This window comes from Podarcis tiliguerta, assembly GCF_965153285.1.
Source record: "Podarcis tiliguerta genome assembly, chromosome: 3".
In the NCBI taxonomy this organism is placed as follows: domain Eukaryota; kingdom Metazoa; phylum Chordata; class Lepidosauria; order Squamata; family Lacertidae; genus Podarcis; species Podarcis tiliguerta.
The window spans coordinates 54,523,337-54,546,357 of record NC_139536.1 but is presented as its reverse complement, the minus strand read 5'-3'; the positions used below and the strand labels follow the sequence as shown (position 1 = coordinate 54,546,357).

At 40.4% G+C, this 23,021-nt stretch overlaps 1 protein-coding gene across 1 annotated transcript in view; it reads right to left on the bottom strand.

Moving 5' to 3' along the window:
* Positions 1 to 23,021, bottom strand: part of SYNE1 (spectrin repeat containing nuclear envelope protein 1) — a 286,933-nt gene that overhangs the window by 208,512 nt on the left and 55,400 nt on the right. The window contains exons 9-17 of the mRNA XM_083434682.1: positions 22,626 to 22,822; positions 22,311 to 22,420; positions 17,766 to 17,816; positions 12,223 to 12,330; positions 10,782 to 10,919; positions 9,789 to 9,953; positions 5,230 to 5,342; positions 4,448 to 4,616; positions 983 to 1,079 (exon numbers count right to left, since the gene is read on the bottom strand). Coding sequence (XP_083290808.1) covers positions 983 to 1,079; positions 4,448 to 4,616; positions 5,230 to 5,342; positions 9,789 to 9,953; positions 10,782 to 10,919; positions 12,223 to 12,330; positions 17,766 to 17,816; positions 22,311 to 22,420; positions 22,626 to 22,822 — 1,148 coding nt within the window. The remainder of the gene's footprint in view (positions 1 to 982; positions 1,080 to 4,447; positions 4,617 to 5,229; positions 5,343 to 9,788; positions 9,954 to 10,781; positions 10,920 to 12,222; positions 12,331 to 17,765; positions 17,817 to 22,310; positions 22,421 to 22,625; positions 22,823 to 23,021) is intronic.

The window sequence follows — 23,021 nt, the reverse complement described above, 5'->3', positions numbered from 1 at the left end:
CTAAGTTCCAGTAAAAAAAACCCTGGCTACAGCACACTTGCACTCACAATCTCAACACAGAGTGTGCTTTTTCACTTCAGCGCTATTGGCTTAGGTCATATGTAAATTTAATTAATATTGCCACCCCAATGGCTTAAAAATATGAGCTGGCATGGTTAATTCACCCCAACCGCATGACGCTAAAGATAGGGATTTTTTTTAAAAAAGTGGAAAATGGCAGGAGGGGGGAGGCAGAAGAGAATAATCCACCTCTCCACCCATCTCCATAGGGAATTCTCTTGTTAGTATTTATAGAACATTCCCTAGTGCTTGGTAATTGCTACAATAACTGTACAAGGTCAGTAGTATTATTACCCCCAGCCTTACTGCAGGTGTGGGACTGGGCTATATGGTTCTTATTTATTCTAAAGCCTAGTTCTTATACCACTGGAAATACATGACCAAGAAAAAGGAAATGGTCTTTGCTATATCAATGCAATCTTAAGGCTAAGAATTCAAGCACTTTGTACAAACAATAAAATATGTAAGGAGTATCACAGTGTATCTGTTCATTTCTTATACAATGTTGGCCTATGGATTCACAGAAATCTGTTTATCAAACAAGGAAGCAGAAAGCCACATCAATTTCTCTGTACTAAGGGTAGAACATGTGGATGATACAGGTGCCTGAAATCAACAATGATACACCCATTAAATTACTAGCTGTTACCTATAATGCTGTCAAGGGACTCCTATATTTTGCTTAGGGACTGCTTGCTTCCATATGCTTCAGTGCAAAACTAGAGAATGCCTACTGTGTTATTGCCAAGAATATTGCTTTGAATTTTCTTCATCTAGTTGATCTTCTAGTTGTTAATTTGTACACTGAACTCTAATTTTGTCATGTTCCAAATTGCTTAGCAACAGTTCAGCTTGATCATACAGCAAAAATGGAATCCAGAAGCACTTTAATCTAATGCCAAACAAATATATTGTTACTTACATGAGCCATTAGCTCTGGCATACATCTCAGCTGCCTTTTTCAATATTTGGTAAGTAACTTCATACTGCTCAAAAAATTTGTTATTTTCTATAACAGACTGAAAAGAAAAAGAGAGAGAGAGAGAATGCAAATGATATTGATACAATTTATGGGGAAATAAACATTACCTACATTTTCATGTATGTTAAGAATTTTGTCTGATTTCATCTTTCTCTATTGGCTTATAAAATGAAATGTGGAAATGCTTCTGAACATTAATAAACTTTACACCATCATCAAAAAGTGCATTACTTTGTAAAATATTAAGAGGATTTCAATAATCATTGAGCACAAATTATTAGTTATTGAAAAGTGTCACAATTAGGGATTGGGATGTCATTCAGATTAAATGAATGACTGTCTTATAATACATCGGAGCACTGGTCCGTCTAATTCAGAGTTTAATTTTTTTATTAAATTTCTATTTTACATTTTAGAATATTCACTTAAACAACCTTAAAATACCAATGACTTCCCTTCCTCTCTTTTCATTTTGCACAACATAAATCCCTTCATATTTTATATAAACTAATTCAATACTTTCTATAGTAATGTGCAGAGCAGATCTGGGGATGGGATGAGAGTAGAAAGAGGCTAACCACTTGTGCTAGTGCTAATCATTGCATTGGCACAAAAATGTTTGTTGAATACTGCCCCATATCTATTCAAATGTCCTATTGATCAGAAGGTCGGCGATTCGAATCCCCGCGACGGGGTGAGCTCCTGTTGCTCGGTCCCTGCTTCTACCAACCTAGCAGTTCGAAAGCACATCAAAGTGCAAGTAGATAAATAGGTACCGCTACAGTGGGAAGGTAAACGGCGTTTCTGTGCGCTGCTCTGGTTCACCAGAAGCGGCTTAGTCATGCTGGCCACATGACCCGGAAGCTGGACCTAATGGTCAGGGGTCCCTTTACCTTTACTTCAAATTTAAGTGGGATTTGGCTCGCACAGAAATGAATGGAGAAAAGAGTATACTGGGGAGATGAGTGGCCTGTCTGCAACTACAAAATGCAACTTGACTTTACTAGTAAGCTCTTCTAGTGTCAGCCTATTAACTTCACATATTAGCAACTGTAAATGATATGTTGCACTGAAGAACAGACTAGGGACTCAGCTACACAGCTGCAAATAAAACGTTTTAAATGTGTTGTAAAGTGTATCATACAAATGTGACACTAGATGCAAAGTTCAATGTATTTTTCAAAACATTTTAAAATAAAGCATTTTCACAGCGTTTTTCATATGTGTATAGAGTCTACCTAGGTCATTCTCCTCCCACCTCAACAATCCATAGATAATTAAAACAAGGGGGACTCTTCAGCAAGATGTTGCAGTGTTTGTATCTGCTCCAATCTAGCACCTTGCACTCCAACCTGGCCGACAGCTCCACCCAACAGTCTCGTGGGTATATTGTACCCAATCCAAGCTGTATTAAATTATTTTATTTCTTCATTAATTTCTATGGATGGCTCTCTCTCCCATTCATGGGGTCATTTAAAAATAGCTTCTTGTAAAACAGGAAGTGACCTTTTCTGACAATGAGATGGTTCTTCCTACCACATATATATACTGGCATACATTTCTCCACACTCCTGTTCCAATTACTCCATTCTATTCCAACCTCTCACTCAACTGTCAGTTTCCCCCACCTCCTTCCAGTCTTTTAATGTACTATGCCATCATGTTATTATTGGACTATTTTAGGGTACCCCCCCTTAAGTTTACATCCCCAGAAGTTTTTTTCTTAAAAATTGTGCATATCTCGAGGATATTCTGGCACAACAGACATATTTGCAGTCAGCATAGCATGTATAGATTCCACTATCCATTTTTTTTAAGCATAGACATGTTTCAGTTTGGCAAATGGATTACTGACATTAGCAGCCTCATCAGATTCTGGAATATATAAAATAACAAAATGCACTTTTTCATTTTAAGTAAAAAAATTATGCAAGCTTAATAAATAGGTTTAAAAAGAGAGCTATTATCTCACTTATTTGGTTTTCCATTTCACTTCAAAATGCATATCTACTATCCAAATGATTATTGGCTAACCAGGACTATTGTCTTAATTAAAATCAGAAAAGTTCACTGGGGCCATGAGAATAGTTGGTATGAGTTGAAGATTAGTTAAGTCCCACTGCTATGACTGAGGGCACTCTCCATTTTGCTTTGAATTAAGATCGTAGCAGAAGCTGCTTTTAACACATATATGTAAGTTTGAGGCATAGAAGGATTTCCCACCTCTTTTAAAAATGGAAGCTATGGTGATCAGATTCTGTAAAAGCAACCAAACAACAAAATTTGCACCACTGCTATCTCAGCCATAGAGACTTGTTGCTCTTGCAATCTTTAGGAAGACTTGGGATCAATACACCACCCTAGTCTACACCATGGTTGTCAGCTGGGACTTGGGGCCGCTCTATTAGTTTTACTTAGTTCCCAGTGAAACCAGTGGAACTCAAGTCATAAATAGATCGTTCCAATGAATTCAATGGAACCTAAGTAACTTAGTCCAGATCCAACACTACGTGTGGAACAGCTTTATAGAGATATACTATATCAATATATTATATGGATTATATTATATTGAATATATTATATTGATATATTCTGTGCATCAAAAATACAAACCTCCCTCATACTGGCCAGAACATTGGTCCATCTAGCTCAGTATTACCTACTGACTGGCTTTCCAGGATTTCAGCCAGTAGCCTTTACCAAGTTCACCTGGCAATGACAGGGTTTGAACCCGGCACATTCTGCAGGCAAAATGCAAATTCTGTAACTGAGTCAGTTGCAGTGTAACACAAAACTGCAGGTTCTTAAGTAAAATGCCAAGAAAGCTGAACATGAATGCTTTGTGACTGCTTAGGAGGGAACAGTTCATTTCTAGAGGATTGACAGTTGCCTAGTAAAAAGAGCATATATTAAGAACATGGGCGATGTGGCACAGTGTGTGCCTTGACTCATCACAATGTGGGAGGCTTCACCTCCACTCATTCTGTAATTCCTTTCTGCGGAAAATATGTTAGCCTAGAAGAAGAAGAAAGCTTTTTCTTTCCAAAAAGGAGGAAAGATTGCCATCATACAGACCATGCAGCTGTGGGTGTTATCCAGCTGGTGTTATCCATCAGCAGGAAAGGGAGTGAGGCAATTTTATTTGCCCTGAACGCCACCCCAAAATCTGTTCTGGAGGATTGGGTAGGCCCCCAGAGCAGCTTTCAGGGGGCATGGGGATTGCATGGAAAAAGAGGAATTACCAAAGGTTGCTTCTCTGCTCATTCCGCTGAAGGATGTGCTCCGCCAATGGAGGGGCACCATTTTGACACCATCCTGTAAGATCTATTTATTTTTGCATTCTTGGTTTATATATTTCATTTACGTTTCAAAGTTGCATTCAAAAATGAATCAAGATAAGCTTACTATATAGTTTTGAAGAAGTAGTTCAACAGATTCCCTTCTTCCATATTTGATAATCCATGATTTTAATTTTGATTCTGCAAGGACCAAGAGTGATAGCAGACGGTATTTCAGTTCCAAGAATTCCATTTTCAGCAGATGGAGCTCAGATGTAGAGGCAACAAATTCAAACCTAGACATGAATCACACTATAGTTAACAGTCAATTTGCAGAAAATTATGTTTTCAGGCTGCAAATGCAAAGCCTAAAGGCACATTTAATTTTACATTGTCGTTATTTTGTATATTGCTAATTAGTAGCAAACTAATGACTATGTTTATTAAGTGAAGAAAATGTGACTTACTGCTCTGCACTAAACATGCTTACATCAAAGTACATTTCATTTAATTCAACAGAGCTTGCTTTTTAGTAAATATATTTAAGACTGAAGTCTAAATGCTTTCCATTGTCAAGTGATCCTTTTACTACTTCTCCCATAAATATGTTCAAGGTGTTGTTACATAACATATTTCCTAACGTTCACTGACAACAAACAACCACTATATATATATAGAGAGAGAGAGAGAGAGAGAGAGAGAGATCAAAATCCACAGCTTATTTAATTTTAAGCTTTTACCAGTAATAGCCAGAAAAGGCTTTGCAAGATGTTTACAACAACAACTTGTTGTTTCCATAGACAGTAAAAGCCCACCGGAAACCTAAGAGGCACCGACTTTAACTGAAAATAATGTAAATCAAACAGATCCTTTTATCACTGCAGCATTTAAGAATGAAATATGACTTACCTCTCTGCCATATCATCTAGCTGTTCTGGTGGAACAGGGACTCCATTGACAAATCGAGCTCTGTGGATCTCCTGGAATGTCTTTTTGTAACCATCTACATTTTTAAGCACATCCTAAATTGGATTTTTTTTTAAGGGAAAGAGAAGGCGAAAAAAGGTTCACCATAGGCAATTTTAATAAGCACAATTTTTGAAATCTGCACTGATGACTCAGTGTATGAAAGCATTTGATCACGCTGCTACATTTATATGCGAGGTAAAGCATTTACAGCAGCAAAAGCTTCTACAGAAGGAAAGTGCCTTGTGAGGTACTGAGCCAAAGCTGTGTCTAATAATTCTGGCACATTTGAAAACAGGCAATAGAGGCACTGCCTAAAGCACTTGCAGCTTGAGGGGAACATGTTGCATAAGGTATCTATCTACCAATCTATCATTTGTTGAGATAAAAATCAACAGTTGGCAGCTGTTAACATTTCATGTCTATAATTTTCCACCTGTATCCCAACACTGCACATTTACTGCACTGCTCAAAGCACCTGAACAAATTCTTTCCCCTCTTAAAACCTACAGATTTAGATCCATCAAGTATGTTATGTATTCAATGCACAGTGAACTTTGGCACATGAAATAAGACTGATCAATAAGTATTGTCTGTGTTAGAAGCATGGGAAGCCGCTAACCCATGCTGATAAATACAAATCAGTATAAGCCTAATAATAACTCTTCTCTGTAGTATCTAAGCAACAGTACTTCAAAGGTTTAAGGGAGATTACATATTAAAATGAATTACTAGTAATCATCACTTAGGAAATATCCAGAATGAAAAGATGCTACATATATCTGTCCTTGGGCTGCCTGAGTGTGGAGGATTTAGTGACGCATAGCCCTTATGTAAACTGACTAGCATAAGGTTGATATCGGTAAATAAGTAAGCCAACTTCAATTTTTTCACTTGTCATTCTTGTGACAAAATTACTTCAAAATACTGCTTTTCACAGCCCTTAACTTGAAAGACAACAACACATCCAAGTAGATTTACAACAGTAAGGAATCAGAATGGGCTGCTGCCCACAACCACCTGACAGGTGTTGCTGCTACTGCCAACAGCTCTGCCACTTCTGCCTATTGTGGCACAATGGCTACTGAACTGATGCTTCATAGATGCTTTTTAGTTTACATACTCACTGTGTATAAACATCTAGCACAGCTACAGTGATACCTTGGGTTAAGAACTTAATTCATTCTGGAGGTCCGTGCTTAACCTGAAACTGTTCTTAACGTGAGATACCACTTTAGCTAATAGGCCTCCCATTGTGGCCGTGCCACCACCGCACGATTTCTGTTCTCATCCTGAAGCAAAGTTCTTAACCCGAGGTACTATTTCTGGGTTAGCGGAGTCTGTAACCTGTAACAACTGTACACAGCTGGGTTGTGTACAGTGTACTCACGGTTAGCTCTCTCACACCCACACCAACAAATACACAACAAAGTACTAATAAAGACAGGAACAAGAAACAGAACACAGCTGCAAACTAAATGCAAACCTAATACAAAAAACTAGAGCCTAAATTGGTATAAGGGCAGTGGTACTGCCCAAGTAACTAGTAAAACTTTTTTAAAAAGGTAAGGGACTCCTGACAGTTAAGTCCAGTTGCAAACGACTCTGGGGTTGCGGCGCTCATCTCGCTTTAATGGCCAAGGGAGCCGACGTTTGTCTGCAAACAGTTTTTCCGGGTCATGTGGCCAGCATGACTATGCAGCTTCTGGCAAAACCAGAGCAGCACACAGACACGCCGTTTACCTTCTCACTGGAGTGGTACCTATTTATCTCCTTGCACTTTGATGTGCTTTCGAACTGCTAGGTTGGCAGGAGCTGGGACTGAGCAACAGGAGCTTCCGATCAGCAAGCCCTAGGCTCAGTGGTTTATACCACAGCGCCACCCACGTCCCTTTGTAAGACTTAGATGCAGACAAAACACAACTTAATTTTATATTATCTTATCCTATTGTCTTATTTTATTTTATTGAATAAGTACGGGCCTGGAATTGAGATATCAGGATGGATTTCAATGTCACACTATGGTGAATGTCCCATCAGCACAAGCAGTGCAGCTTGTCAGGTAGAATGATCGCCCCTCTCCTCCCCCCGTTCTGGGGCTTCTACAACTCCCCGTGGGCCAATTTCAGGGATGTCAGTGACACAGTGGAAGAGACGGGTGAAAGGAGCTTGCTGACGGCACTCATTAGGTGAATCCAACCCTGAGCGTCTGTTGCGCGCTAGGCAAACTGACATGACGTGACAATGAAACTGAACATTGGCTTGTGCAACATAGAAACAATTGCAGCAGAACAAAAAATGCCAGATGAATGTGCAAATGAATATTGGAAAGGATTGAGGCATGTTCGTACATCCCTAGGTAGAGAGCAATTCTTGAAACATGCAACATTTGAAGACAACAAAAACAACAAAATGTAATGCATTACAAGTGCCTGAATGACATTTTCAAGGAGCTACAGCTGTTGATAAAGAAGCATTCTAAACACTATAAAGTTGGAGATATAATAATTTTAGGAAGTATTTATAATTGTAAAACATTTCTTTAAAAACATGATCTATCAACTGAAAGTTATGAAATTTAAATGAAACACTGAGGAGGTGGATAGCTCAGTTGGTTAGTGCTGACAATGCCAAGGTTGCAGGCTTGATCCTCGTATGGGACAGCTGCATATTCTTGCATTGCAGGGGGTTGGACTAGATGATCCTTAGGGTCCCTACCAACCCTATGATTCTATGAGGTAAAGCCTGCAAAAAATAGCATTAAAAATAATTTGAGAATTATACATTCCCTCCTGGCTTGCCCTAAACTGCATGGGGGCAGCATACATGCAAAGTACCAGTCATTATTTGCAACTGGAGGGCTCTGGATATTTCTTATATAGGCATCAAGTCATTCCTCTCCTTCCCAAATGCTCCTATCTACAAGCTGCTCATGATCACAGCCAGGCAGGCATCATTAAGCCCTATGCTGATGGCCTCCTAACACATGCAATGGTGTACATTTAAATAAATTTAAGGCAGGAATCCGCCAAGTCCCACTGAACTCAACTGGGCATTCTTCTGAGTAGACATGTATAGGATTTCATTGTTAGTCACATTAGTACAGTTAAAGTAGTCTATTAAAAGCATTGGGCAGACATCCTCCAATCTCTAATTTGGAATGGGACCTATTAAGCTAGATTGATTTAGAGGGCATCCACCAGATGCCCCAAATTAATCTGATTTTAAGAAGGACACATTTAATCCCATGTCTAAATTCCCCATTTCAGATCTTCCCATTGCAATTCAGCATGAGAAAACCAATTAACTAAATATTGCCTTATGTCATAACGAAGAATAATTTTTTCTTACAACTTTGCAAAGAGATGCCGCACATTTTAATAACAAAACAAATAAGAAACTAAATCATTAAGATCAAACAATTAGAAGACCTTTGTAGAAAGCCTGCTTAAAATTGCATAGGAGTAAATAATGGCATTTATTTAATATCACTAATATTGTTTCAATACCAAAGAGAAAATGTGGTGTGCTTTTTTAAATTAAAACATATTTCATCGGGTTGAATGGAACCAACCTTCACCTCCCACAAATGGAAGGGATTCTTCTGTCAACAGTTCCAGCAAAGGAATCCCAGTGGAAGAACAGGGGAGGAGGCAATTTTCACGGACTATTCCTTCCCCCTGGAGCCTGCCATAGCCTCACAAAATATGCAGTTTGCTTCTGAGACTCTGCAGGCCTCCCTTTCTGTTTTGACTGGTGTCCCATTCTGCACTTTGGCTTTTTCATCAAGGTCAGGAAAGATCTCTGCTCTCACAAAAACCATATTCCAGCCGCTGCCCTTTCTTCTTAAATGCTCTTGACATGGTGCCTTTCTGGGGTGAAATGACAGTGGTTAAAGCTCCACTGTCAAGCCCCTCCCCTCTACCAAAAAGGCAGAATGAAGTTAAGAAACTACCACTTGGTTAGCAGGTGGTTTCCAAAACCTTTGGAAACTTATTCCTCCTTGAAACTGCCCTATTTTTTGCCCACTTATGCTTGTGTTCCTTAATTTTGTGCTTAAGCACTTAAGATATACATTTATTAATAGGGATATAAACAAAGCAAGCGAATGGATGAAGTTAGAGGGAACAGAGAAAGCTGGCCAAGTGTTCATTTAACCTAGGCTGCTAACATATCACTCATGAAAGCAATGTTTCATTCAGGAGTCTCTTTTTATTTCAAAGAATGTAGCAAAACTAGCATAACATATTTGGGCCTCCATTCAGAAAACATGACAGCAAAAGCTGAAAACAGTAAAGGAAATGCACACACTTCTTTTTTAAAAGTAGGATCTTTTTTCTCTTATCGCGAAGAATACCAATCTATTTCAGCCTCCTTCTTTTTACTTAGTTTTTGACAAAAGAACCTAACGCTGCTCATGTTATCAAAATATCATCCTACACTGTGTTTTAGCAAAATGTGATAGTTTTAATATAACCGTTATGAAGAATCACACTACAAACCTTTTGCTGTCCAAGCTTTCTGTTTATGATGTTTGCTGTTTCCTCATGAGCTTGTTGACTGATGATTTCTTCCGTAAGAGAAGCCTCTGCACGATGAAGCCAGGCTCCAATAGTACCCAGAGGAGCAGGGAGAGATTTATCAAGGTGCAGGTGCCATTCAAATATCTGGAAAATACAAACATTAAGACTGTTAATAGCATCAGCATGTATAGTGTGGGGGGTATTATTTAGGGATGTGGGGAGATGTAATGTATTAGGCAGGTAGGATCCTAGAATGCAACACTCTGGAATGTGGCCAGTGACTGTGCCTTTTTGTGTATGGGCTGTATAACCAGAAGAAGCAGTGAGCAATGGACATGAACATTGCTATGTCTTCTAAACAGTATAGTTGCATAGCTGCCTAGTAGATACCTGTGGGGAACATAGAGTAGATTTTAGGGCCACAGAAGGGAGGAAAATACTGGTGTGTGTGTGTGTGTGTGTGTGTGTGTGTGTGTGATAGAGAGAGAGAGAGAGAGAGAGAGAGAGAGAGAGAGAGAGAGAATGAATATCTCTTATTCAGGTGAGATTTTCACTAAATGGTGGTGCTGTCCAGTAAGGGGTCGGCATTCCCACCTGCCCCGCTTACCTGGTAGATTGCCACTCAACCTAGGATGGGGAACATCAGGTCAAGGGAGACTATGCGTGAGAGAGAATTTTGGCTCATGCTGGAAGCTTGGAACACAGAGACTTGTCTTGCTCTGTGCTAAACCCCGTGCTATGGCTTGGGAACTTTATTGGGAGGCAAGACTTGTGGAATGTTGATGCTATGAGCCTCTTCATTCTATGCTCAGATTGTATAGGTGTGCAAATAAAACTATATATCCTAAAGAGACCACAGCCTCCGTTTACCTTCATTCTAAGAAAGCAAACCCAGTGTAAGTGGTGGTACCCCTGGAGTATCTCACTGCTCAGAGACTGGGATGTGTGCAATAATATTTTTTAAAAACTTACCCGGGAAGTAACTCTGTCCCATGCTTGCTTCACCAGAGCTTGATCAAGAGACAGTTTGCCATCTTTCCTTAGAGACTGTATTGCAGATTCAATCTGTTTCCTCTTTATTTCATACTGTACTCTGAAATGTTTAAAGGACTGCAAGGAAAACAAGAGAGCAAGGATAAAAGAAATGTTGGCAAAAGAAGAAATAAAGTTCCTCCCAAGCCAAAATAGAAAAGCAGACATAAGACATGGCAAGGACCCAATATTCTGCTGACCCATATAGGATGGGAAGCAGAACACTCAAATTAATGAGATGAGGGATAGCTCAGTCAGTAGAGCATGAGCCTCTTAATCTCAGGGTCATGGGCTTGAGCCCCACGTTGGGTGAAAGATCCCTGCAAGTAGGGGGTTGGACTAGATGACCCTCATGGTCCCTTCCAAATCTACAAATTGTGATCTGTAATACTGGACAAACCATGCATTTGTAACAGCATCCACTGCTAATCAAATTGTCTCTGTCATTCCTACTGCCTCTGGAAAGCTATTTGAGTTACCTGGAGGAAGCAGGGGTACGTGAACAGCACCACCACCCAGCACCCTTGTGCATCTGTTATGATACCAGCATTCTGGGGCCCCATGGATCACCTTTTCCCATTTGGAAAGCTCTAAGCAGAAGCTAGCTTCTGGGCTAAATTTAAAGTGCTGGTTTGGACCTACTGTGCCAGACAAAAGCATTTACTTTCAGCCAGGCTTTAACTTGGAAAGTTTTAGATACTGTGCCCTCCTTTAGTGGGTGGGATGTATTATGCTGCCTTTTGTGTATATGAACATTTTTAGCTTTTGTTCTGCTTTAGTTTTAAATCAGTTTTGTAATGAGATAGTAATAGTAGTAGTAATATTAATAATAATAATATTAGGACTTTGGCTCAGCTGCCTGCCTGCTTGAAGCACTGTTACTTCCTCCAAGCACCAAGCCCAGCAGTGTCTATAAACAGAGGAAGAGATCCACTACAGGGCTCTCTGCCAAGGAGCACCTCAAACCTGAAACCAGTCCTGCAGAGACAATGTTGAGGGCTAGTTCTACACTGAGGGTGCTATATTACATTTGGAGGCCTCCAGTTCTTCACAGTTCCTTGATTATATATTTGAAGTGTGCTTTTGCACTATGCTGGCTAAATCTGAAACTAATCTTGGAGTTTTGGTCACATATGTGGTGGGATTAGATCACATGTAAACTTGAGTATGTGTGTCTGTCCACCTGCCATATGAAAGGCTTTCTTCATTTTTAGCTAAGTCTGAAATGCCCTCTTCTCCCCCAAACAAACTCACATCAAGGGAGCATTGTGAAAGTTTGGCTAGCGTAAGCTAACCACACGCATAACACTTGCTTCAAGGAATCACTATTTTTTAAAATCAAATGTTTAATTTTGCAACGAAAAAACGTCCCCATTCTTACCTGGTACTTCTCCTGCAAGCTTGCTTCCACCATTTGTGCTCTTGTCAAGTCTCTTTCAAATTGTTCTACCCATATTTTCAGGTCTCTTAGCATTAGTCTGTCCTCTCTCTGTGACAGGTAAAAATAAATAGGCCAAATGAAAATCACATCTTGTTTAAGATGTAAGACTGTGTGTGCTATAAATTGTGTTATCATGCAAAACCAGTTTCACATTTTCCAAGTATGTATACAGCTTTTGCTCTAATTTTATGTTGTGAACTGCCCTGAGATCTACAGATATGGGGTGGCATAGAAATAATTTCTTTGTTTCCTCATAGCATATGTGTCCAGGACAGCTGTCTACCAGCTCCATCTGGTACGCAGGCTGAAACCCAACCTACCCGCAGAATGTCTCATCAGAGTGGTGCAGTAGTCTCCCGCTTGGACTACTGCAATGCACTCTACATGGGGCTACCTTTGAAAGGGACCCAGAAACTACAATTAATCCAGAATGCAGCAGCTAGACTGGTGACTGGGAGTGGCTGCCGAGACCATATAACACTTGTCCTGAAAGACCTACATTGGCTCCCAGGATGTTTCCGAGCACTATTCAAAGTGTTGGTGCTGACCTTTAAAGCCCTAAATGGCCTTGACCTGAAGGTGCGTCTCCACCCCCATCATTCTGCTCAGACACTGAGGTCCAGCACTAAGGGCCTTCTGGCAGTTCCCTCACTGAGAGAAGTGAACCAGGGAGAGGGCCTTCTCGGTAGTGGCGCCCGCCCTGTGGAAGGCCCTCCCACCAGATGTCAAGGAAATAAACAACTATCTGACTTTTAGAAGACATATGAAGGCAACCCTGTTTAGGGAAGTTTTTAATGTTTGAACTTTAATTGAGTTTCTTAAAATCCTGTTGGAAGCTGCCCAGAGTGGCTGGGGAGGCCAAGCTAGATGGGCAGGGTATTAATAATAATAATGATAATGATAATGGCGTATCTTCATGTTTGGGCATTCTCAAAAATCTTTTGATAGTCATTGTGTAAGTCATTTGCTTTCACCTTGATGCAGCACCATTGAGTCAGATTACAGGAGCCCTATTCTGGTATTCAGACCTTATGAGACACTCACTGCACTGTACTCACTGTCCCCACCCGAGGAACAGAAAAAGCTGCCTTACACTGAGTCAGACTATTGGTACTTCTAGGTCAGTATTATCTGCACTGACTGGCAGTGATTTGCCAGGGTTATAGGCAGGGGCCATTCCCACTCCTACCTAGATGTGACTGGTTTGAACCTGGAGCCTTCTGCATGCAAAGCAGATTCTCTACCACTGAACTACACTCTTTCCTCTTATGTCAGACTTACACACACACAGTGGCAGGGACACTTAAGGATGTGACAACAGGGGTGGGGATAGTGAACAGTGTTCTGCTCTTCCCCTCATTTGATTACTACCATGTGCAGCATGAACACTCAAATAGGGATAATGCAATGGGACTCTAGGGGACTGCATGGCTATGAAAGCAAACTTGAGACTGGGGATTGGGAACCCATTGCCCTTCAGATGATTTTGAACTCCAACTTCCATCAGCCCCAGACAAATGACCAATTGATAGATGGAACTGATGTTCCTGTGAGAGATTGCAGTCAGACATAACTAGCAAGCACAGTGCTAGTTAGTGCATGAAGGGGTTAAGACCGGAGTTGATTCCTATGCTCAGTTAGGTCATGCCCCTCTCCTCTGGAGAGGAAGCGAAGCTTATTTCATCTTCCTTCCTTCCTATCTCTCTTGCTGTATCATGTAACCAACTAAGGAGGATGTGTGTAAGCTTGCTTCTGAGCTTACAGCACATGTTTGGAATTATATTCTATATTTTGCCTGTATTATCCTTGCTGCTGCATGGAACAATGGAGGATTGAGACATTAAATCTGTAAGTAAAACATTTTTAACTTACTTAACTTTGTGTGGTCTGCTTATTGCAAGAGGGGCTGAAAGAGGTCAGCTGCTGTGTGCAACTGAATTGGGTAAAAAGGTTTAACAACCTATATTCCGAACACCATACTGCTGTTTAACAAACTGAACTCAATCTAAGCAAATATTTGAATTTATATCTTCAACAGATTAAGGTGTTATTGAGACAGAACTGTACCATTAAAATAAAACCCATTTGCTATTTGGCACCTAGGGAAATGTTTAAATAGGAACAAATGCATTAATCTAAAAGAACAGAAATGGATGCAACATAGACACATCTAGGAAGTAGCACAGGTACTTGTGGTTCACAATGTAGCATTTGCTGGACTATCTTTTTTCTGGGAATCAGGTTATTTGATGTCACCCATGGCTGCTTCCAACTTCAGCGTGTTACATACCTTGTTACACAATAACAAGGTGGTATTCAAAAAAAGGAAAAAAGGAGGGGGGGGGGCACAACTACAATACAGTTACAATTCAGAGTAAAATAGCAGCCACTAGGTTAACAGAAAGAAAGCAGCTAGTATTATAAGAAGTCAGCTAGTATTAGTCACCAATAAAGACCTCAGAAAATAAATGGGTTTTCAGCAAGTGTTGAAATTGTAGGAGGAGCTGGTGATCAAAGTGAGATGGGGTAGGATTATTTATTAATCTATATATTGCTTCATAGCAGAATAGGTTTCTAAGTGGTTTACAAAAAATAAATACACATAAAGCCATTCAACTAGATCTATAGTTAAAATATACCATAAAACAGTACATACAGCAATTAAAAGATAGGACACCAAGGACAGGAAATCAGGGGGATACCTGTGTAAACAAGTGTGTATTCAAAAGCCAGCAGACTGCCAATACAGATGGGGCCTCTTGTAGTGCTACTAGTACTACCTGCCTCCATATTACTGCAAGTTGAAAATGGTTGTGCCACGGCAAGCTTAATCAGATTCCATTTGTTGTCATTTTACTTGTGTTGAGGCAGGCCTCAATCTATCCTATGTCTTTGTAACTGATGTAATTGAAGCTAATGTGATCTGAAACCATCCATTGCCTTTTTCCTTTCCACTTTGAGCACTATGAGTAACTTTTTGCACCCACTCACACTCACCCCATAACCTTAAAGGAAAGCCAGCAGTGTAGCAGTTAGCATATTGGGCTTTGATAATGGAAAGTTGGACTCTTATCTCTACTCCACTTCAAAACTACTGGGTATCACTGGGGCAATCACCATTTCATCCTAACCTAACCTTTTTATTTTCAAAGAAAGTGGAAATAGTTCTCATGGAATATGGGAACTGTTTGGAAGAAGAGAAGGATTAAAATGTTATAACTTTTAAAAAGTTATTTCTTTACAAATATGTATATACAAATTTACCATATGCTTGAACATCAGGATGTAGAGCAACGTTGTTTTGGAAAATAAAGTCAATTCTCACGGTGATATCCAACTAGGAGACCTACTAAACTTAATGAACTTAGGTAAAGGTAAATGGACCCCTGACCATTACGTCCAGTCGTGACTGACTCTGGGGTTGCGGCGCTCATCTTGCTTTATTGGCCGAGGGAGCCGGCGTACAGCTTCTGGGTCATGTGGCCAGCATGACTAAGCCACTTCTGGTGAACTAGAGCAGCATACGGAAACGCCGTTTACCTTCCCGCCAGAGCGGTACCTATTTATCTACTTGCACTTTGACATGCTTTTGAACTGCTAAGTTACTACAGAAGTCAGTTCTGAGCATGACTAACGTTGGCCATCAACATGTAAAAATAAAAAAGCCAACTTAACAGGATTTGACTCTCAAAATGTTGTGTTTTAGCTTTGTATAAAGAAAAGTGAATAGCTTTCTGAAGATTTGCTGAATATTCTATAGAGCATCACTATTAAAATGCAAAGAACAAACTAGACGCAATGTTGCAAAAGTGCAAACACATCTCCAGACCAGACATCCTTTCCCCTCTTCATTTTTCTGATAAAAGCAGCTGCAGACATGTGGGTGGCATTTGGTTCAGAGCCATGGGAGAAGGGAGGTTTACCCCTTTCCCACTGTGCTGATCCCTTGATGTGAATTGTCCTTTCAAAGCAAGTTTTCCACTCCTACCTAACAGCAACTCTGTCATGGGCAACAACACAGGGGGAAAGGCTCCAACCTCTGTCCCATGGCTGCTGTTTTTGGAGTGGTAGTGAGAAAGGTGCAAGAGGTAAGAACATAAGAAGAACTTTGCTGGATCAGGCCAAAGGCCCACCTACTACAACACTCTGTTGTCACAGTCAACAACCAGATGCCCGTGAGAAGTCCTCTCACAGGAAGCAGGCAATTAGTCTGATACGTTTACACATCTCCAGAGTCCAAATAGAAATATTATTTCAAGTTGAGCTAGCAGAGTATATGCTATGCTTGCACAAGGTCTGAAGTTCCTGGTGAGGTAATGGCCTATGTATGGTTCATTAAGGTAACAAAGGAAGTGGTTCTGTGCCAGACAGAAAATGGGTGGGCCCTCCTCCCTCAACTGTCTGGTAGTTAGAAAGACAAAAGCCAGAGTTAAGAGTTTGTGTCATGTGAGCCAGAAGCTGGAAGCAAGCTGGGAAGCCAGAAAGACAGAGCCATGCATGATTTCTGCTGGAATCCAAGGCTGTGACTATGAAAGAAGCAAGGCCCTTTTGGGGTGTTAATGCTGTGAACCCCTCCATTGTAGACTCAGGTTGTATATATGTGTAAATAAACCTTATATCATAAAGATTCCACAGTCTCCACTATATCTCATTTCAAAGGAAATACAGACCCAGGGTAAGCACCTGGAGTCCCTGGAACTTCACACTGCTCAGAAATTGGGTGGCATGACAAAATATGTACATTAATCTATCCACTAAGATATGGAACAAGCCAGATGTGTATCCAATTGTATGGCTATTGTTCTACTTTGCATTTTTATAACTATTGTTAGTTGCCTGGCTGTTTTAAATCTGTGGGGTTTTTTATTTCACAATGTTGTTTTATGCTCTTTAAGTTTAGGTACTTTATTTTATAGTTGATTTTTCTTTTCATGTTGTGAGCCACTTCAAAAGTTAACCTGGCAAAGGAGACTAGTGTACAGAAGCAAGTTTTTGCATGCAGATTCTGCATCCCTTATTTGGCCACATTTTCACATCTAGCAGCTGCCTCTGAATGCAATACTTTCCTGATACTGGACCAAGACTGGCTGCAAAGTGTTGAATGTTTGACTTTTGTGGACAAGAGCTGGTTGTCAGCTTTGTCAGCACCTTGGGACTATTGAAATGTTCCTTACACAGTTTTGCCTTGAAGAGTATTTTGTTATTATTTGCTACATTAAACTGGCTAGTATATGTAACTTTAGATGACATAGAAAGTATGTTATAAAATGTTTAATTAACGATCTGTTATATAAGGATGATCAGTTAAATATAGTGTCTAAAGATAAAAGGTGAAGACACCCTCCCACACACAAACATGGGATAAAATAGTTAATATCTAGCAATGCCAACTATAGGTTTTTGGCGATCAAGTGGTTTACATACATAATGATAAATAATAATAAACTAGTGAGTCAGTTTAATTCACCATGTTTAAACCTTACCTTGTATTTAGGTTTAGAAATAACAAAAGATGAAATTGCTTGAAGTGGCTTCTAGCGATATGAAGAAAAATGGATAGCGGGAGCAGAGAAAGGCAAATAAATAAATAAACACAGAAAAAAGAAAGAAAGAAGAGAGAAGTACATTGAAAAATGTATGTACATTATTCTTCAATGCACAGGAAGTTGCTAAATCTTCAGGTCCAGACCTCTTGGAAGATAGAAGACTTTGAGTCTTGGCTCCTTGTTGATCAAATATTGCAACTTATCTCTACAGTTCCCAACTGTAGATATGTTTCTCAGTAGCTGTAAAGCAGATGAGAGGTGGGCACAAACTTCTAGGGAGAAATAGGCTCCTGAGACATGAGATGCCTTCCCTTCTAGGCAAGACAAGGGTTGACTGAATGTCCCTAGTACTGAACCCTCACTATATTTGGATTTACACTAAATTAGTGTGTGTGGTTGCACCTTTGCTAAGCTCATCTTAACACAATTTGGGAAGTAGGGAGAGCACTGTTTAGTTCTTATGCTTTAAGGCATATGTGAATACCAATGATAAACAATTTTGCAGGTAGAAATGGTTAAGTACCAATCAGCACGACTTTTTGAGACTTCACATCAGTAGTCATACCAACTAACAGAAAATCTCTGAACAATCTTTAGTGTAATTGCATGAAAGAAACCTCTGTGAAAACTAATGAACTGCTAGCCAATGAAAAGAGAAGTAAAATAGTGATCACACAAAATAGTATGAAAATGTTAGATTAAAAGCATTAAGTAGCATCTGTGGGACAAAACAGTACAACAGAGGCACATAAAGTCAGACAGTCACAGTTACAAGTGATTTTTGTAATCACTTAATGATAAGATTCATGTGACGAGTGATCTAGTGAATAGGTCTATCATGCTACCATTACTGGCCTTGTAGCAGGAAATCCAGCAAATTACTTGACTGCTATAAACACTTATTTCTGGGATAGTAATAAATAATTATTTGGCTCCTTTCTACTTTACCGATGGCATTTCTCCCCTTTCATCTACCTCTGGTTTATTGCATTGTCAATGCCAGGGTTATCCACCTGAGTTGATTGTGTTCTGCTTTTTGTTCAAACTGGTTGCATTATTTCTTCCCCTTGTATTGTGTATTCCCCTCTCTCCTCAACACTTATGTTTAATGGCACTCAATGAATGTGTCTTTAATTTTTTTAAAAAATTAAATAAAAAAAAGTTTAATGTCTTTTAAAAATAAACAATATGTCTATTCTGAGAATTTTTCAATTCCTGATTTTTTCATATTATGGGATGGAGAAAGAGAACACAGCCTTATAGTGCATGGGTGGCCAACCTGCAAACCTGATAAACCACAAGTAGCACTAAGAGCAAGATCATTTGACACAGCTGGGCAGAAACAGCAGAGGTCTTCTGTCTGGCTGCTCCATAGGGAGGGCTGCACTTCTGTTTGCTGCTCTAGCATGGTGCAGCCTACATGCTTTTGGAGTCAGTGGAATAGAGTTGCTTCTAGATCAGGCTTTGTCAACCTCGGCCCTCCAGATGTTTTGAGACTACAATTCCCATTATCCCTGACCACTGGTCCTGCTAGCTAGGGATCATGAGAGTTGTAGGCCAAAAAACATCTGGAGGGCTGAGGTTGAGGAAGCCTATTCTAGATGAAAAACCAAAAAAGCTGGTGGGGGAGAGATTTACACTTCAATTCTATTTTCTCTAGTTCCCATGTAAGGTGCAACACAAGGAGTGTGGTGGAGTCTCCTTCTTTGGAGGTCTTTAAGCAGAGGCTTGACAACCATATGTCAGGAGTGCTCTCATGGTGTTTCCTGCTTGGCAGGGGGTTGGACTCGATGGCTCTTGTGGTCTCTTCCAACTCTATGATTCTATGATTATATGACATAAGGGCAAGAAGGGGGCCATGATCAAAGTAACCTCCCTTCTTTTCCACTTTGCCTGCTTACTGCTTTCTCTGCCTAACACCAATGGGGAGAAGTCAGCTGCTACACCACTATCTCCAGGGTTAGCTCATCATCCAAGCCACCAGTTATAGTTTCTTTCACTGGAAGGAATGAAGGCAAAGAACACCATGGAATGGTGTTCCCAAGTGGGGCGCCAAGTTGGAGGCATCTGGTGGAGAGAGTGCGCTGTGCACCTGGTCTCTCATCATCATCATTTCTGAACTTACCAGGAAGGGGAGTTGCATAGGTCCAGCAGCAGAACCAATCTGCTGATCCAGCTGCCAACCTCCCCGCCACCATAACCCTATCGCTCCCAGTAAGTGCAGGGATGCCACTGATGGGAGACAAAGTGAGTGGCACAAGACCCTTCCAGCTGCCTCTGTGGCAAATAGAAAACGCAATAAGCGCTGAGAAGAGGGGAGTATACATAGAGCCTGATAGACACACACACACACACACACTGATAGACAAGGATTTTCCTGAGAGAAGCCTGGTGAAATTGACAAGCCCTGTACCATGCTTCTCCATAGGCAGCACTGATAGGGAAACTCCTTGTTAGTGTGCATGCATGCATGCATGCATGCATGAGTGGGTATATATGCACATACATGTGGCAAAAGGGGGCAGGGTGAGCTTTGCTAGTACTGCAGAAATAGAAAAATATGTGACCACCAACCATATCACAAACCACTGCTTCACACTAAATGAGACAACAGTGCTATATTCTGTGTTATGCCTGAATGAACTGCACTGCAACTACGGACAAATCAGCACTGGAAGAAAGATGAGATGACAACAGGGAAAACACAGAAACCCAAAGGAAATGCAATTTTCCCGGTGATTTTCAGCAAACACTGAGTGACGTATTTTACCAATAATTTGTTTCAATACATATTTGTCTAGTAAGTAATCTCCATTTCCTTTTCTAGTTCTTTTGATAAAAGGCCTCTTACACCACATCCATCTTCTGCATAGAGGACATGGCAGTGTATTTTAAAACGCAGTTAGGTAAAGGTAAAGGTACCCCTGCCCGTACGGGCCAGTCTTGACAGACTCTAGGGTTGTGCGCTCATCTCACTCTATAGGCTGGGAGCCAGCGCTGTCCGCAGACACTTCCGGGTCACGTGGCCAGCGTGACAAGCTGCATCTGGCGAGCCAGCGCAGCACACGGAATGCCGTTTACCTTCCCGCTGGTAAGCGGTCCCTATTTATCTACTTGCACCCGGGGGTGCTTTCGAACTGCTAGGTTGGCAGGCACTGGGACCAAACGATGGGAGCGCACCCCACCGTGGGGATTCGAACCGCCGACCATGTGATCGGCAAGTCCTAGGTGCTGAGGTTTTACCCACAGCGCCACCCGCGTCCCTAAAAGGCAGTTGCCAAGGCTCAAATATTCAGCTAGAGAGCTGTACTATAGGACTGCAATGGACCCTGCCTCCAATGAATTTAGCAACACTGATTCAGCCAATAATTGCACCAGACTAGCCCCAGCTCCTACTTTTTGCATCTAGTGAAATCAATGCCCCAGCTGCGCCTGAAGTCCTTTAGCAAATAATTCTTCTTAGAAGCACGTGAAAGCTATACTATGAACTGCTTCCCTAGATATGGCACTGGTCTACCAAAATGTAAATAACAATGTTATTTTTCTCTTGTTATTTATATCCTGAGGGGGCATGAATATTTAAATATATATGTGAGCTGCAAAGAAAACGCTTTGCATTATCCCTTTACACTGAATGATTCACCATCACTACTGAGAGCTGGGCTGGAAAGGACAGAAAGTCTGCACACTTCAGCCACAGAACTCATGGGTTATTGCTGAGAAGCACCAGATGCATTTTCTCTGTCCTGCTGCTGGTGAGAAGCTGAACAGATTGTCTCAGTAGTGGCACTACTAGCCCTTGCCAAACAAAAGATGGTATGATCAGGATGAAAAGCCAAATGAAAGATTGTTTGCTGACAAAATATACTACAGTTAGGCCAGTCCAACAGGAAAGAAATACAGAGCAGAAACAGATTTTCTAAAGTCAACAATCCAAGTGAATTAGAAAGGACAGATGAACGTGTATCTCCATGTCAAATATTTGCACTGTAATAATTTATGCATTCTTTACTTATATATTGTTCCTTACATTGCAATCCTACACACACGTAGAGAGGAGTAAACACCATTGAGCTATATTAGACTTACTTCTGAATAAAACTGCACAGGATTGGGCTGCATATAGATTAATAGTTGATAGGAAACAAAACTTGTGGAAAGCAGTTATTGCAATTATATCCATAAAGCCAAGTTGAAAAGTTTATTTATTAAAAGGTACTTCTGATGCTGCTTGAGATGAGGAAGCAATTCAAGTCCACTGCCCCTTCTCTTTCTATTGCGAACATTTATTCCCCCCTAAATTGTACTTAATCATCTTCTCTCAACAGCTCTCAACTCAAACTATTCCTAGCTTCTTTAGACCCCTATTGTGCTTTGACAAACAGAGAGAATACAGAATCAGTGTCTATGTAAAATATTGTCCGCATTGCACATATTGTGTAAAAGTTGTGTAGTCTATGTAAAATAGAATTAGGAACATACATCTGTCTCCTGCGCATCACCGGCTGCATTATGAGGATCTGGGAGGTGTTTCAGGAATTGTGCTACGTAGGTCATCACTGATTTCTCATCTGGCTTATCCACATCCACATCTGAAAAGAATGAGGAAGACAGTAAATTAACACAAAGCTGAACTGTATAAAATGTTGGGACATACACTGCCCTCAATCATGCAAAATTAAAATATCACACATGCACACACACAAAAGTATTTTAAAAAGAACTCCCTCCCAAAAACAAAACTAAAATGAGGCTAGGATTACAGTTCAACAGTGGTTAAATTCATTGATATGATACCTTCAGGATCAAGAAGTCTTGGAATTCCTAATTCTGACTCTGCAATTGTAAATGCCTCTTCCAAATTTTCCTTGTTAGATCTTGTTTTCAACCTCTCCAAGTCCACTAGTTCTGGACGGATGGCATGAATAACTGAATGAAAGGCAACACCACTCCTCCAGCTTCGTCCGAAATCCTTGACTTCAATTCCAGCTTGCCTTCACAACAAGAAGAAATTGCTTTGTAACAACCTGTTCTGACCCTCAACCTTTATCTTCACTTATATCATTTACCTGGGTTTGGGTTACAATTTTTGCAATGCCTGGAACAGAACTTACTTTTCAGTTGAATTAACTATAGTTGCTGTTCCTGATTTTACATAAAACACCCCAGTCATTCTTTTCAACTCGTATTCAT